Source organism: Dysidea avara, chromosome 1, assembly GCF_963678975.1.
Source record: "Dysidea avara chromosome 1, odDysAvar1.4, whole genome shotgun sequence".
Lineage (NCBI taxonomy): Eukaryota > Metazoa > Porifera > Demospongiae > Dictyoceratida > Dysideidae > Dysidea > Dysidea avara.
Genome location: NC_089272.1, coordinates 57,257,183 through 57,274,840, shown reverse-complemented (window position 1 = coordinate 57,274,840; position 17,658 = coordinate 57,257,183). Strand labels below are relative to the sequence as shown.

Genomic DNA, 17,658 nt, shown 5'->3' with positions numbered 1-17,658 from the left:
CCTATGAATTTGCTTTAATAATGAATAACATTTAAGAAACCAAATATGTCATACCTGTCTCATTGAGTGTTATGAATATACTTAACAGTTGTAAGGATTTCATTATCTGAATAAGTAAGTAGCTGACCACTAAAGAAGGCAATACAGAGCAACTGACTTTAAGTACAATTGTTTCTGATATACAATAACAATTATTTTGAAGTTCTCTAATAAAGCAGTCGGCCAGGTTTGGATTTAATTTGTTTACAGTAAACAGTGATCACTTGAAGAAAAATTGAAGGGTTTGCCTTGAAGACAATTATTATGTGCACTGTATGAGCTAATGAATTCCCTTCAATAATGAATCATGTTAAAGAAAATTAATGCGACATAGAAAAGGCTTACTGTTGCATATTGCCATATGAATATAATTTGCACTTGTAGGGATTTCATTGGTTAAATAGGCAACTGATCAACAACTAAAGATTTTTGTATACATCAATCATCTCTCAGTATGGCTATCTCTGTTATATGACAGAAAGATTTTCAAACACTCTAATAAAGCAGTCTGTCATTTTTTTGTATTGAATTCTTCCATATGTAACGAAAAAATTGGTCCGGAAATTTCTGTCCGGTCACTGGGACCTTTTTGGCATCCAAAACTGGTCCGGCCTGATCAAAATCTGTCCGGTTAGCTACCAATTTCAGTGTACCGTTCAAAGTTGGTCCTGGTTTAATCCATGCCTCCTGGAGGAAGACTGAGTGTGGCCCCGACTAGACATTGGGTGACCTGCAGTTCGAATCCTGGGGTTGGAGGGATTTTTTTCCTTACTTTGGCCCCTTTTCTGTTACACCTTATCGGTCAGTAAGTCAAGTCACTAGGTCTAAGTCCTTGAAATTAGGTTAGGTAATCCTATAAGGCTGCAGCACATGTTGCTGTCAGACCTTCAGTGCTGGTCACTGTAAAGTGCTAATAATAATAATAAATAACAATTTAGCTGTCAGGGGATTGCTCTACTGACATGAACTTATAACTCTAGTTATTATACAAGTGCAGCCCCGGGTCACTACTGCTGACCCGGATGACCCACTGACCCGGATAGCAATCCGGATTAATTAAAGCCGAGGCGTGCGATAAGAGCTATGTTTCGGCTAGTCTCGAGCGAGCGAGACTACGTTTTGAGCGTTCGATTCGTGTTGAGTAAATATTGCAACTTCAGCTTAGCTATAGGTTGAAGACCAAAAGAAAAAAAAGGTAATCACCTACTGACAATAGCTACCCCTCACCATAGATACCCTGACAAAGGTCCATCCTTATTTCCATCTTTACCTACATTTGAGATTACCGAACAAGGAGTCTACAACTTGTTAAGTACCTGTGACACATCCAAATCCCCAGGACCTGACTCCTTGCATCCGTATGTACTGAAGGCCACAGCTGCCGAATTATCTCCCATTCTAACTCATATTTTCAAACAATCACTAGAATCTGGTGAAGTCCCATTACAATGGAAGCATGCCTATGTCACCCCAATATTTAAAAAAGGTTCCAAAGCTCACCCAGGCAACTACCGTTCTATCTCACTCACCTCAGTAGTTTGTAAAACAACGGAGCATATCATCGTGAGTCAAATTATGAAGCATTTGGAGGACCACAATATTCTTTCAGACAACCAGTTTGGATTTAGATCAAAACATTCCTGTGAGACTCAACTACTCATTACTGTTAATGACATTGCAAAAGATATTGACAGGAACCTGCAAGTTGATGCTGCTATATTAGACTTTTCTAAAGCGTTCGACAGAGTAGCTCATTCTAGACTTCTCTACAAATTAAATTACTATGGTATAAGAGGAACTGTCTTACAGTGGCTAGAGTCCTTCCTTCATGGTCGTACCCAACAGGTTGTAGTAGAAGGCTCTAGATCTTCTACATGTCAAGTTACATCTGGTGTTCCACAAGGTTCCGTACTTGGTCCTGTGTTGTTCCTAATTTACATTAACGATATTGTATCAAACATCAAGAGTGAAATTAGATTATTTGCTGACAACATTCTACTCTTTAAAACTATAGCTACACCCAACGATCACAGAATACTGCAAAATGACTTAGATTCCTTAACACAATGGGCTAGCAACTGGCTGATGGAATTTAACATTCCCAAATGCAATATTTTACAATTTACAACCCACCACAGTAAAAGCACTTTTACATATAAAATGTCTAATATTCCATTGAATATTGTATCAGAGCAGACCTATCTTGGTATCCGCCTCCATCATACACTATTATGGGAACCTCATGTTAACTATATTTGTGGAAAGGCAAACCGTCTTCTTGGATTTCTGAAAAGGAATTTATATAATGCCCCAATACAAATCAAAGAACACTTATACAAACAATTATTGTTACCTTCTATTGAATACTGCTCAGCCATCTGGGATCCTTATCACCAAACAACAGTTAGCAAATTAGAAATGATCCAACACCGAGCTGCAAGATTTGTTCTTAATAAACCATGGCACAGATCCAGTCAACAACACAGTATTACAGATATGCTTAATTACCTTCAATGGCCAAGTTTAAAAAGTAGGAGAAGGAATGCTAGACTTATATTATTATTCAAGATTGTAAGAAACTTACTGGTGCTACCAAATCATTGTTTACCCCAGCCAACCCCTGTATCATATACTCGTGCCAATAATCCCCTCAAATTTGCACAACTGCAATCCAGAATTGATTTATATAAGTATTCTTTTCTGCCAAGAACAATTATTGATTGGAATAACTTGAAAATTGACAACATTGACACAATTAACCTTGACACTTTTAAGAACACTATAAATAAGCTAAGCAATTTGTGATTTGTAATGCACATTAGCGTGTTGCCCCTGGTGGGCTTTGCTAATTAATAATAATAATAACAGTTAGCAAATTAGAAATGATCCAACACCGAGCTGCAAGATTTGTTCTTAATAAACCATGGCACAGATCCAGTCAACAACACAGTATTACAGATATGCTTAATTACCTTCAATGGCCAAGTTTAAAAAGTAGGAGAAGGAATGCTAGACTTATATTATTATTCAAGATTGTAAGAAACTTACTGGTGCTACCAAACCATTGTTTACCCCAGCCAACCCCTGTATCATATACTCGTGCCAATAATCCCCTCAAATTTGCACAGCTGCAATCCAGAATTGATTTATATAAGTATTCTTTTCTGCCAAGAACAATTATTGATTGGAATAACTTGAAAATTGACAACATTGACACAATTAACCTTGACACTTTTAAGAACATTATAGATAAGCTAAACAATTTGTGATTTGTAATGCACATTAGCGTGTTGCCCCTGGTGGGCTTTGCTAATTAATAATAATAAAATAATAATATACCCTCAGTTTTGTGCTACAGCACTTACTAATAAATGGGCCTAGCTGAACGTATGTTGGTAACGCGATAAGTGGGCGTGGCTCACGAAAGAGCTACGCGATAGCGTTTATAAGTTTCCACGTCGTCAAACGAACAATTTCGTTTCTCACGTGATCCAATCCGGGTCAGACCCCTATAATTTGTAAACCGGGTAGGACCCGGAGAAAATGTGACCCGGATGCAACCTAATATCATTCTTATTTAAACGAAATACGTATATAGAGATTTCCGCGTTATTTCTACCTATTTGGTGTAAGTATTATCTCGAGTAGTGTACGAGAGTATTCGGTAGGTATCTTTGGATCGAGTTTGTTTCCACAGGCAGAGCGCAGACCTAGTTCCACAATCGAAAAGACGATACTGAATTGGCGGTTGATTGTGATCCTTTTTCTAGATGCCTGGTACGTCTGTATATTATTATTATATCGAAACTTTTGACGTTTTTCTCTACAAAGAGAGCAAAATTTTGCTGTTATGTGTGTTATTGAGCCTAGTAACAATGTATCAGTGTGTATTGGATTAGTAGTCCCAGTGATCGGCCCTCATCTGCCTAAAAAGAGCGCCTGGGTAACCAACTATTGGTTGGTTGGTCACTTAATAGCTGCCATCTAGAGTCCTGCTCAGTGCTAGTGTCTGGGGATTAGGCCACTCCAAGTAAATAATCTGTTTCCCGTCCACCGCCCGCATCTAGTTACTGTCAGCTCTAAATATTCTATTCCGTATTCTTCCATTATTTTCCTTACATACTGACAGGCTCAGTAAAAGCCAGGGTCAGCAGTGCTATCAAGTCGGCACAAACTTCACGTTAGTGCTATTTTTGCAACTTAACTTGAAAGGGAAGGAACAAGGTTAAGCATGCTTTTATGCAGCTTTTTATGGTTGTGCCAGGCAAATAATGGCTTGAAAAGCTGCCAATCGTATAATGAAATAATGGAAATGGACCGCCTGCCCGAATGCAAATATGCCTGAGTCCAGGACAGGAAACAAAAAATTTATTTGGAGTGGCCTTAGCTGTCTTAACCAGGACTGCATTAATTGTCCTGCTAAAAGGTCAAGAATGGTGCTTTTTAACACCCTTCCTGTAAATCCAAGGGAAGCCTGTGGACTTGTGGCTGTCATTTTTAATGACCAGTATTGGAGTTAGACATTCTCTTTTATTATTTATTCTTGATATTATATGGTTAAAGATCAATAGAATTTGTGTGCATGCACACAAACAAAATGTCAAATTCTCCCAGGGAAGGAGTGACTAGGTGCCAGTAGTATGCAATTTTTTTGAGAAAGTGATCAACCAGTAAAGTCTCACCAGTTTCTGACTGATCAATACTAAGTAGTAAAATATCAAAAAAATGTACAGAGCTCAAAATAACAGCCTGTCTTTCCAACCCAAATCAACAGTGACCAACTGAATTACAAATGGTCTGACATTGTGACTTATAAAGATAAACTTTAAAAAGCATTATGTATATGTAAGCTGCATACTATTGTGTACCGATGGCTGACCATTTGCATGCTGGTCTGTAGAGACATTGTATTGAGCACTGATGCAGTGGCTGAATATAATTATATTGTAGCTTTTATACTTGTGAATGAACATTGATCATTAAACTGTTAACGCTATGCTGGATTTTAATAATTGCAGTACATACGTACTATACTGTATTGTTTTGGTTTTCGAAAGGTTTGGTATAAGATGAATGTTAATAAGAACAAACATTTAAGTTTTCATGGGTAAACAACTCAAGCATAGTTTTTGAGGTGGCTAGAATTTCCCACATAGCTAACTAGTGAGTAGAATGAACAAGACTTTCTTCAAACTCGTTGGTACATACTGCAATATACACGCGAGTTACTTTAAACGTGTAGGCAATGTACACGCGTGTTTCCTTCAACCTGTGCACAGATACACTCGACTACCAGTGAAACGATAGATCCAATCTGTACCATATTGTAAGGTTGATTTCTGGTCTAATTTATATTGTGAAAGTAAGCCTCCATGATCCCTATTATACGGTACTATGATATGACATCTACATTGATAAGAATTTATTGTGACAATTTTTGTACACTGTTGGTTTATATTATACAACTGTTGGTTTATATTATACACATCATCTCGCTTTGTTTTGGTAGCTTTGATGAAGACATGTGCACACTGTGGTACTCGGTGTTATCCAAGATGTCACTTTTGTGACTTCTGTAAGACAGAATTCCCAAAACGTGCTCCAAAGATAAAGCAAATAAAGCACGCGTATAAAGCGTGGGCTTGTTTGCGTCAAAAGGTACATGCACATTTGTGTTCTCATACATGTATGTATATGTTGATATTCAGATTACAATGTGCACACCTCTGTAAACAAATACATCCAGGACTAAACCTGTTTTCAAAAATGCTATGTTTTGCAAAAAGCTACTGTATAAGTACGTAGTTGATTTGGTTGCATACCTTTATAACACACTGCATGTTAGCTAATCCTTCATTGTGTTGTTTTTATGTAACTTACAGTACATTGAAATTCATATGGGAATGGGCATACTTATTCTCTTTGTTCAAAGGCTCCCAGTATCCTATCCACCTCTCAAGAAATAGTGTAAGCTCACATTCCACTAGATTTTGAGTGTGGTTAAAACTCAACTATGGACAAATAAATGGTACATGTCAACAACTGATAGTAGTCCATGGTTCTCCAGTACCATAATATTAATGCTGATTATATTGGGTGGCAGCTAGCTGTGTTTGCATACATACATGTTGGTATGAGTTCACATATGTATATTATGTAGGCATTGATGATGAACAAATCCTGTGGGGCTGATTTTTTTATCCTCATGCACAAAAAAAATGATAAAAGGGATACATGGTATCACCTGACTTCTAAGGGAGCTGGCAAGGCATTTGCAAAGAAGTTCAAAACTATCAGAAATTACTGGAGGCGTTTCGTCAAAGCTTATTTGCGTATGTTATTCTACATTGCACTTTTAATATTCTACAGTGTACTTTTGTGCATAGGGTATTGGTATGTAGCACAGTGTGTTATGTTACACAGTAACCTTAATTTTACATTGCACTTGCATTGTACATATGGCTATAATGAATGTCCATTCTTGCAGGACTTCATAATTCCGAAAATCAAACAGGTACATAAAGTCCCGAGTTATCACAATGCTTATGCGCATAGCAGACACAACTGATGATGAGGAGGAAGAAATTATTGAAGATGATGGCATAGGTTTGTGTGTGTTGTATGTGTGTGTGTGTGTTTTGTGTGTGTGTGTGTGTGTGTGTTTTGTGTGTGTGTGTGTGTGTGTGTGTTTTGTGTGTTGTGTGTGTGCATGCGTGCGTGCATGCGTGCGCGCGCGTGTGTGTGACGGAGTGACTGTGTGTGTGAGAGTGTGTGTAAAGTGTTTCACGTACATTTTGGGTTTGTCCATACTTCAGGGATGTAGCCAGGATTTTCTGGAAGGGAGTTTGGATTTGGAGCCCTGTCTGTCTACTGAATAGTAAATAAAATTTGAATTGAAATGTCTTCGGAAGGCCAGGGTGCTTTCCTTTATCAGTTTTTATCAAAAAGTATACAATATGTTTCCTTAGGCTATAACATTAAAAGTGCTGTTTACACTATATGCCTATTTTAGTACTAATTTTTTTTTTTTCTGAATTACGTCAGACACTAATCTTCACTTCCAGACTGGTACTCTTGGATGAGCATATGTACCGTATTTACTTGGTTAACGCCTTGGCTACTATAGCCGAGTTTAAAGTACTTAAGGGCAGCCATTATTTAAGGGTAGTGGTTATTTCTTAAGCAGCTCTTAGAGTGCGACGACTATTCAGTATAGCACTGTTTTTATAGGATGAGTATGTATACTAACTTTACATTTAGTAACTCTAGCACATGTCAACGCAATGTGCATTAAAAGGAAACAGTAAATGTGTACTTTAGTGATCACTTTACCTTCTCCACTGCTCCAACAACATCACACTCTCTATCTCTCTTGTGTAAACAATCCATAGGTATTCCTTGTAAATTGTATCGATTATGTGTAACTCCATTCACTCCATCTCCCACTGTGCCACTTTTAAACAGCTTTTGTATAAGTTTCTTTGTTTTACGTAACCTTTTTCTTGTATGTAGAATAGATTTCTAACTTATGTACTCAATTTGTTTTTGTAATGTTGAGCTATTATGTGTTCTTGTTTTTGTATTAATTGTTGTTTTTGTAGGTACCCCTTGTTGCCTCCAGGCTCCTGTACCAACGTTGAAACCGGGTCACTACTGCTGACCCGGATGACCCACTGACCCGGATAGCAATCTGGGTCAGACCCAGATTTGACCCGGATGTGACCCGGATTGACCCGGATTAATTAAAGCCGAGACGTATTTCGGCTAGTCTCAAGCGAGCGAACGAGTCTACATTTTGAGCGTTCGATTCGTGTTGAGTAAATATTGCAACTTCAGCTAGCTGTAGGTTGAAGACCAAAAAAAAAAGGTCTTCACCTACTGACAATAGCTACCCCTCACCATAGATACCCTCAGTTTCGTGCTACATACTAACAAATGGGCGTGGCTGAGCGTATGTTGGTAATGCGATAAGTGGGCGTGGCTCACGAAAGAGCTACGCGATAGCGTTTATAAGTTTCCACGTCGTCAAACGAACAATTTCGTTTCTCACATGATCCAATCCGGGTCAGACCCGGATAAATTGTAAACCGGGTCAGACCCGGATGACCCGGAGAAAATGTGACCCAGATGACCCGACCCGGTTTCAACGCTGTCCTGTACCCCCTTACCTTGTGGTTAAACCAAATAAATAAATAAAATAATCCCTAGACACATTATGTAGACTAGAATAACTATTGTTCTTTCTTTACTGAGAACAATACTGCGTTATAGTATACTTCAGTTTCCTGACCCAATAATAAGCAGAAAACTCCTTAGAATAATCAAGGACTGTGTGTATATGCTCTATTTTTAAGGCACAATGCAGCCACTATTCAAGTCTGGCGACTATTAAAGTCCGGTGTTTAACCAAGTAAATAATTATGGTATTTAATATAAAGAAACACTCTGATCTGTTCCAGTCACTTTTGGGCCAAAATTTTCAACCTTATTGACAGGTGGCTACATCACTTTGTACATAAATCACACATTTAGGGGTTATCAAGTTGACTGGCTTTTATACTGGTGACCTTATTACACAGTGAGCTTATTATTATTAACAAGGCATCTAGCAACTCATAAGGCAAACCCTTATTGCAACCAGAAAAGGCAACGCCATGGATGAGTTGTTACTGTGGCATGAAATGAAGGCTATACTCACTACTTTGTTTGGCCTCTAGCTTTGTGACTCTGGTTAAGACAGGCAAACCAAAGGTGGATTTTTGTCTATTTTATAGCTCACTGGTTCAGTTTTAATGCTGGATTTGATGGTAGATGCACCAAGACTCTTCGTTTTTCTTCACATGTGATATTTTTTTAACAGCAGAAGTTTGGCCCGCACCATTCATTTTAGGAAAAGCTATACTAAACAATACTACCGTACTGTTTGATAGATAATATTGTGCATACAGATACCCCACAGCTTAAAGAAATATTAATGTGTCTAACTATAATAATAATAGCAGTCAAGCACATCATTCAATAAAGTCAAATTAGAAATTTTAATCTGTAAGACTTTCTTGAATAATGCATTTCAACAAAAGTAATGAAAAAACCTATAATGTTTAAATAATTTTAAACTGCACAGGCGCCTGGTTTTTAGCAAGTTGTAGGGTTTGATAAGGATTTTGCTTCTTATCTTCATAGACTTTCAGCAGCTGTTCACAGTTCCCTAGTGGGAAACTATAGCTGTACTTCAAAGTTCCTTCTCACAACCAAGTATTCAGTATGTGTGTACATATAGGATGTATGTAGCTGGCTATTTATTTTATGATGTATATGTGTGTTAGTGCTGAACAGTTTTAATATCTCATAGATGGTATGATATTGATACTTGATACTGCGGTATAACTATATTATTGGTATTCCTTAGATGCCATTTTAGACCTCTACTACTAGATCCAGATACAAAAGTACAAACTTTAAAGCATTTGTACTCAAGATGTAATTGTATCACAGCAGCTTAGTTATAGCTAGACACCACATACCAGGGTCTTTAAGACATAAATGCTGAGTAGGAGGTATTAGAATAAAGCAACATAGAATAGCCAAGGTTTCTGTTGTGTCATTCTATCACCTGCTACAAACCGTTTATGCCACAAAGATGCTAGTGTTTGGTGTCTAACTGTTTTAGAAAATGGTCAGCCCGGGGTAGATATGCCTTAATGTGCCTCTCAGCTTTGCCGAGTCAGTGAAGGGTTTACAGAAGACTGTACAGAAATCTCTGCTCAAAAATGTACCTGCCTTCTGAACTCGCTTCTAAATACTGAGCCAGACATTTTACTGTGGTTAAAAATACAGTAGTAAAAACTATTATTTTAAATCTACGGTATTGCAGTGTTAAGACATTAAACAGTATCAAAAACAGACCACGGATATTGCTCAGCACTAACGTGTGTATATCATTCACTATGTTGTTGTCCTGGGAATGGTTATAGCTGAGTATCAACATGAAGATGATGATGTCAGAACTCAGGATGGTACGTATATCATTTTTATGTATGCATGTAGTTATTTTGATTGCTTTCTAATGGGTTTCAGCAAGTAAGGTATAATAATATGGACATAAAGACAAGAGTGTGTAGAATCGAGTCATTGATTGTGTACGAATACTTTTTGTTAGAGAGGTTGTGTGCATGTGTGTGTAATTTTGGTTTTGTTGTAAATCTTTAGGAGATCAAGGTGGTGACTTGCCAGAGGACATGGATGGTATGCTTGTTGTGTATTTTACATTTCAAACTTTCTAGAGTTTGCTTTGCAGAATCCAAGAACAAAATGGTGTGTATTTTCAAAAATCTGTTATCTAAAAATTTTAATCACTGTATAAACTGATTGGTAGCTTGGAATTATTTTTTATTTGACAAAATCCAGCTTCCACACTCAAAACATCATTATATGAATCAAGGTACAGTATATAACTTTACAATGCCTATGTACATAGGGCTATATAGACAAATATTTCACAAAAAAAATCTAAGCTGTTACTGTATGGGCCAAATGTGATGCTTAAAATGTGTCCAGTTTGGCAGATTTTTTTTCTTTTTCTGTTGGTGGGATAATATTTTATTTATTTATTCATTAAGGCTTTACAGCATAAGTGCTGAAGGTCTGTAGGACACCTGGTCCTATAGCCTGTTTAAAGTTGTTGCAGAAAGTATATCATACAGTGCAATTGTACTGTATAGTAAGGACCACAAAGGTGTGGGTGTGGCCCATGAAAAAGCATCACCCAAAAACTGCCTCACTTTTACCTGACGACATTGAAGCAGTATTGTTTAGATAAAAACAAGCTTTCAGATCTGACCCGGAATGCTTTCAGCAAGTTGCTATGAACTTTTTTTTAAATTACAAAACGGAATTTTCTACTGACTGACTGACTGACTGATGACTTCAGACAAGCATAACTCAATAATGGCTAAGGCTATGGGCTTGATTTTTCCACGTTGCTTCAGCTGGACACGTGCCTTTTGGCATACTGCAGTATGTACAATGCATTCTTCATGGACTTACCAGTGACCTCCTTTGTGTCCCATCATCTTTGCTGACAGCGAAAGGTGTTGATTTGGTAGTAGCACCCCTTCATAATGGAACAAATCATCAGTATTTTTCATAGTGGCTACTTTGATTGGAGATGCTTTTTGAATAGTTCTTGATTCATAATGCTGTGTAATGGGTTGAACATAGTGAACAGCAAAGCATAATGAATATCTCACTTTTCAGGCAATAATTAACAGCTGGGGTGCGCGGCACCATTAAGGCAGGATACATGGGTTCACCATTGAAATAAAAAGTTAACAAACAAGTACACAAAAAAATTGGAATTTTCAACTGACCATAACACATCAACAAAAAGTACTGAAACAAGCTGGAGTAGTACACGATATTAAATCACTGTAAAACAATAAAAATTCTACTGTGCTCAAGATACCATAATGGAAATGCACAGTAGGGATATTCCACTTATTGTTTTACTGTGATTTAATATCATGCACTATTCCAACTTGTTTCAGTACTTTTTATCGATGTGCTATGGTCCCTACTCTAGTTGAAATGTCAATTTTTTTGTGTACTTGTATAAGTGGGCTAATTGTGGGAGTGAGAAGAACCCATGGCTTGTGCTTGTGCTAAAATCACTCTGAATTGATGAAGTATGATGTCCATCTCTGTGCACAGAAATCATACCTCCTCTTTGCTGCACAAAGAAGGTGGAAATTGAGTGCAGCAATTCATTTGTTGTTTATATAGTGAATGTGAGTTTGTGTACGTGGAAGCTTGGTTTCTCACATTTCTGAGCATAACCGGCCGTTTTCATGCATTCATTTTATTGCTTCTTTGTTATCTACGTATAGTATCAAAGGAGTGGACAGCCAAAGTTTCAGTCTTTTGTATAGCATCTGAGTTATAGCACTAGACAATTGGAACAGGAATGTGCAGCAACGATACAGCAAATAAATTGCAGGCACTTGTTTAATCAATCATCATAACTCACAACTGAAACAAGCATGGAGACAGGCTTTGGCTCAGTCTGTTCACCATGAACTGGCACATCGATCAAGGTGTAGTGTTTCCCCTGTATATCTCCATGTGGACAAAGAAGAAGGCCTTTCCACAATTAAATGACAGCAGAAAACTTTATTTCTACCGCATCATAAATAAGCGCCATAGCCCAAGTACCATGAGCTGTACATACAAACACAAAAATGTAATGTAATATTGCAAGGCTATCAGGGAGGTGAAAGCAGAGATGTTGTAACATTGGTGAACTGCTGAAACATTAATGACACAAAATAAGGATTTTCTTATGAACAGGCAAACCTGGTGGTGTATAGGTTTTATTGGTAGTGTATATACCAATGCAATTGAAACATACAAAAATTTTTATGTACCACACGAATTTTACCTAGTTTATTTCAATATGTTTTTTTCTCGGTTTTTATAGCAAAATAGAATTTTGCGAAAACAGTTGATTTTTGCACAGCTGGTCACAAATGTAATATTAAAGCAAATCTTCCAAAATTTGAAACTCTAATATTAGTCCTCCAAGTAAAAGAAAACGTCCTTCAATAGTGTTACAGTACAGTATTTTTGAAGAGAATTGGTCTTGTTTCTAATTTAATAGTTACAGTGTAAAATTATACCCCACTCTGTTTTGTAAACATAAAGTATTTACCTTGTACTGTACTTAGTGGCTTTATTCGTCTTTCTTGTACATTACTCAGTAGAATTCATCAATTGATAAGTGATGATAATAAGGTAAATTGCAATTGGTAGACTATAAAGGACCAAGAAGCTAATAGCTATACATTTAATTACTAGCTGTATCACTAACCGTAGTAAGTAAATACCATTACTGTATGGGTTTAAAATTTATAGTAGTACACTGGTGATACACTTAATTATTGTGTATAACATTACTGGCATATATGCTTTCAAAATGGATAAATAATTTTTCACTGGTTTCTCAGGTTTTTGAGCTAACAGCAACAGTGAAATACCAACATATGTACATGTGTACTATACTTGTGGGTTGTAATTGCTGTCTATATACTGTAGACTGTAGTCAGCAATGTCACACAATAATTTACACACACCATCAAGAATATACTCTTAATACCATATAGCAGGTTTTTTCCAATGGTCTCAATTTTTTGTGGATAAGCTACTACCCATGAAAAATCTCTCTCATCCCTACTCCCTGAAATGTGCAGCTGGCATTCTTCTTAACACATAAAGATTTAAAATTTCTTCCTCAAAATTTTTGAATCTTGGTGATACACAAAACTTTCTCCTCTTGGTGAAATCCTTCTATTTGGTACTATGTATGCCTGCAATTTCTCATACCAGTGGTAATAATTTAAAAAGCTCAGTAATAATGATATACTCTATATTTCACCCTAGTAACTAATCCGGCAGCTCCCCATACTAGTGGTAAGTGTGTAATGGTAAATGCTCAGTAATAATGATATACATCTCACCCTAGTAACTACTCCAATAGCTCCCCGTACCAGTGGTAAGTGTGTAATGGTAGATGCTCAGTGATAATGATATGTATCTCACCCTAGTAACTACTCCAACAGCTCTCCGTACCAGTGGTAAGTGTGTAATGATAAATACTCAGTAATAATGATATACATCTCACCCTAGTAGCTACTCCAATAGCTCCCCGTACCAGTGGTAAGTGTGTAATGGTAGATGTTCAGTAATAATGATATGTATCTCACCCTAGTAGCTACTCCAACAGCTCCCCGTACCAGTGGTAAGTGTGTAATGGTAGATGCTCAGTAATAATGATATGTATCTCACCCTAGTAGCTACTCCAACAGCTCCCCGTACCAGTGGTAAGTGTGTAATGTTAAATGCTCAGTAATAATGATATGTATCTCACCCTAGTAGCTACTCCAACAGCTCCCCGTACCAGTGGTAAGTGTGTAATGTTTAATGCTCAGTAATAATGATATGTATCTCACCCTAGTAGCTACTCCAACAGCTCCCCGTACCAGTGGTAAGTGTGTAATGGTAAATGCTCAGTAATAATGATATGTATCTCACCCTAGTAACTACTCCAACAGCTCCCCGTACCAGTGGTAAGTGTGTAATGGTAGATGCTCAGTAATGATGATATACATCTCACCCTAGTAACTACTCCGGCAGCTCCCCGTACCAGTGGTAAGTGTGTAATGTTAAATGCTCAGTAATAATGATATGTATCTCACCCTAGTAGCTACTCCAATAGCTCCCCGTACCAGTGGTAAGTGTGTAATGGTAGATGTTCAGTAATAATGATATGTATCTCACCCTAGTAACTACTCCAACAGCTCCCCGTACCAGTGGTAAGTGTGTAATGGTAGATGCTCAGTAATAATGATATGTATCTCACCCTAGTAGCTACTCCAACAGCTCCCCGTACCAGTGGTAAGTGTGTAATGTTAAATGCTCAGTAATAATGATATGTATCTCACCCTAGTAGCTACTCCAACAGCTCCCCGTACCAGTGGTAAGTGTGTAATGTTAAATGCTCAGTAATAATGATATGTATCTCACCCTAGTAGCTACTCCAACAGCTCCCCGTACCAGTGGTAAGTGTGTAATGGTAAATGCTCAGTAATAATGATATGTATCTCACCCTAGTAGCTACTCCAACAGCTCCCCGTACCAGTGGTAAGTGTGTAATGGTAAATGCTCAGTAATAATGATATGTATCTCACCCTAGTAACTACTCCAACAGCTCCCCGTACCAGTGGTAAGTGTGTAATGGTAGATGCTCAGTAATGATGATATACATCTCACCCTAGTAACTACTCCGGCAGCTCCCCGTACCAGTGGTAAGTGTTTAATGTTAAATGCTCAGTAATAATGATATGTATCTCACCCTAGTAGCTACTCCAACAGCTCCCCATACCAGTGGTAAGTGTGTAATGGTAAATGCTCAGTAATAATGATATGTATCTCACCCTAGTAACTACTCCAACAGCTCCCCGTACCAGTGGTAAGTGTGTAATGGTAGATGCTCAGTAATGATGATATACATCTCACCCTAATAACTACTCCGGCAGCTCCCCGTACCAGTGGTAAGTGTGTAATGTTAAATGCTTAGTAATAATGATATGTATCTCACCCTAGTAGCCACTCCAACAGCTCCCCGTACCAGTGGTAAGTGTGTAATGTTAAATGCTCAGTAATAATGATATGTATCTCACCCTAGTAACTACTCCAACAGCTCCCCGTACCAGTGGTAAGTGTGTAATGTTAAATGCTCAGTAATAATGATATGTATCTCACCCTAGTAACTACTCCAACAGCTCCCCGTACCAGTGGTAAGTGTGTAATGTTAAATGCTCAGTAATAATGATATGTATCTCACCCTAGTAGCTACTCCAACAGCTCCCCGTACCAGTGGTAAGTGTGTAATGGTAAATGCTCAGTAATAATGATATGTATCTCACCCTAGTAGCTACTCCAACAGCTCCCCGTACCAGTGGTAAGTGTGTAATGGTAAATGCTCAGTAATAATGATATGTATCTCACCCTAGTAGCAACTCCAACAGCTCCCCGTACCAGTGGTAAGTGTGTAATGGTAAATGCTCAGTAGTAATGATATGTATCTCACCCTAGTAACTACTCCAACAGCTCCCCATACCAGTGGTAAGTGTGTAATGGTAGATGCTCAGTAATGATGATATACATCTCACCCTAGTAACTACTCTGGCAGCTCCCCGAATCAGTGGTAAGTAATAATGGAGAGTGTGTTGTAACGCTGCATATACAAATGATTATGATTTAAGTACTGGTATAGGCACAGCCTGTATATCGACAGACTTGAGCATGTATGCTTGGATGTTACAAAGCACGGATGTTATTTCATCCATTTAGTGAAATTTATGTTAGTGAATTAATCCACTAAATAGTGAATTAATCCACTAAATGTTTCATTAAATTTGTTCTCACTCAAAAATCCTACAACAGTAAATACACTAATGCTTTTGCTATTAATGTAACAGTATAAACAGTAGAGCTGAGCGATAGTGCAACTATCACTATCACGATTTGATAGTAACTTTTATATCACGATAATGATAGTATCACGATAGTACTACTAGTTATCAAAGACACTCAACTTCACATAAATGACACACAAATAATTCAATTACATACCACGTATCTCGTATCTGGTTTTCTAATGCTATATTGGTAAATTATTATGTATTACAGTTGTAATCGTTGTTGTGCATGCTCAACAGTTTCCTCAACTTCAACACTATCATGTTTGCTGCTGTTATTCATGTTTGTGAGAGATGTTTTGATATATCGCGATAGTATGCAATTTGCATACTATCATTATCACAATTGTTGCTCACTATCACGATAATCGATAGATCGCAACTATCGCTCAGCTCTAATAAACAGTTCACTTCCCATATGTCTTTTAATGTTGCTATATCACTTCACTGTAATTATGTATAATGCATTGCTCTGGACCATTCAAATGCTCTTCTGATTTAGGTACAACACCTACTCAGTTATCTACAACTGGTAAGCAAAATCTGTGCTGATCAAAATAATATTTTATCCTGTGTACTACACCACAAGTGACTCGGCCCAACGGTAAGTTATCATAGAGTGCTTTTCTATATTAAAAACTATTACTATAGTAACTGCTGTACAAGTGGCTCTGCCCAATGGTAAGCAACCGTAGAGTGTGTTTCTGTAATAAAACTGTTACCATAGTAACTTCCACACCACAAGTGACTCGGCCCAATGGTAAGTTATTATAATGTTTTTTTGTAATAAAAACTTACTATAGTAACTGCTGTACAAGTGGCTCTGCCCAATGGTAAGTAATCATAGAGTGTGTTTCTGTAATAAAACTGTTACCATAGTAACTACCACACCACAAGTGACTCGGCCCAATAGTAAGTTATCATAGAGTGTTTTTTTGTAATAAAAACTATTACTATAGTAACTGCTGTACAAGTGGCTCTGCCCAATGGTAAGTAATCGTAGAGTGTGTTTCTGTAATAAAACTGTTACCATAGTAACTACCACACCACAAGTGACTCGGCCCAATAGTAAGTTATCATAGAGTGTTTTTTTTGTAATAAAAACTATTACTATAGTAACTGCTGTACAAGTGGCTCTGCCCAATGGTAAGTAATCGTAGAGTGTGTTTCTGTATTACAACTGTTACCATAGTAACTTCCACACCACAAGTTGCTCTTACCAATGGTAAGTAACTAATAATAAAAATGTTACCATAGTAACTGATGTACAACAACTAGGATACATGTATGAAATATTATTTATTATTTTAGGTAAGAAGAGGAGGCGTTGTGGTGAGTGCAGAGGCTGCCAGGCAACCAGTTGTGGCAAATGCAAATTTTGCTGTAATAAACAACATAAAAAACCATGCAAAGAGCGCAGGTGTGTTTCGTTAAGGTATTAAGGAAAACTGACTATCTGAGGATGTAATGAAGTGTACTTATAATTATGTACGTGACCATGTATCAAATCATATCTACAGAATAAGTACTCAAATGGAATATCCACATTTGTTTAGGTAGGACATCACTCAGACTTTGCATGCAT

The 17,658-nt window shown here is 37.5% G+C and overlaps 1 protein-coding gene and 1 long non-coding RNA gene across 14 annotated transcripts; one reads left to right on the top strand and one right to left on the bottom strand.

Annotated features, from left to right (window-relative positions):
- Positions 1 to 1,595: 1,595 nt before the first annotated feature.
- LOC136251205 (uncharacterized) lies at positions 1,596 to 2,788 on the bottom strand. Its single transcript, XR_010698980.1, has 3 exons — positions 2,393 to 2,788; positions 2,238 to 2,325; positions 1,596 to 1,968 (listed from the first exon to the last, which is right to left on the bottom strand). It is a non-coding gene; the product is annotated as an uncharacterized lncRNA (long non-coding RNA).
- Positions 2,789 to 3,643: 855 nt separating this feature from the next.
- On the top strand, positions 3,644 to 17,612 carry LOC136237468 (integumentary mucin A.1-like). Of its 13 annotated transcripts, none has more exons than XM_066027673.1 (25): positions 3,654 to 3,816; positions 5,549 to 5,697; positions 6,200 to 6,371; positions 6,527 to 6,553; positions 6,598 to 6,645; positions 10,014 to 10,055; positions 10,249 to 10,284; positions 13,474 to 13,503; positions 13,556 to 13,585; positions 13,638 to 13,667; positions 14,297 to 14,323; positions 15,527 to 15,553; positions 15,688 to 15,717; positions 15,770 to 15,799; positions 16,576 to 16,605; positions 16,663 to 16,677; positions 16,725 to 16,754; positions 16,801 to 16,833; positions 16,892 to 16,906; positions 16,953 to 16,985; positions 17,033 to 17,062; positions 17,109 to 17,141; positions 17,190 to 17,219; positions 17,266 to 17,298; positions 17,385 to 17,612. In XM_066027673.1, exons 1-25 carry the CDS (start codon positions 3,810 to 3,812, stop codon positions 17,513 to 17,515), a joined length of 1,098 nt encoding a protein of 365 aa, XP_065883745.1. In that variant the 5' UTR covers positions 3,654 to 3,809; the 3' UTR covers positions 17,516 to 17,612. The 13 variants fall into 13 exon arrangements, with proteins under 13 accessions (XP_065883811.1, XP_065883803.1, XP_065883781.1 ...); XM_066027672.1 differs by having other exon boundaries at positions 3,656 to 3,816; positions 16,877 to 16,906; XM_066027684.1 differs by lacking the exon at positions 16,663 to 16,677 and having other exon boundaries at positions 3,652 to 3,816.
- Positions 17,613 to 17,658: the final 46 nt, after the last annotated feature.

Bases quoted from the DNA above. Each gene is read 5' to 3' on its own strand.
- LOC136237468 (XM_066027672.1), top strand. The intron at 13,504-13,555 runs GTAAGTGTGTAA...ATCTCACCCTAG, and splicing joins GGCAGCTCCCCATACTAGTG to TAACTACTCCAATAGCTCCC. The intron at 13,668-14,296 runs GTAAGTGTGTAA...TCACCCTAGTAG, and splicing joins AACAGCTCTCCGTACCAGTG to CTACTCCAATAGCTCCCCGT.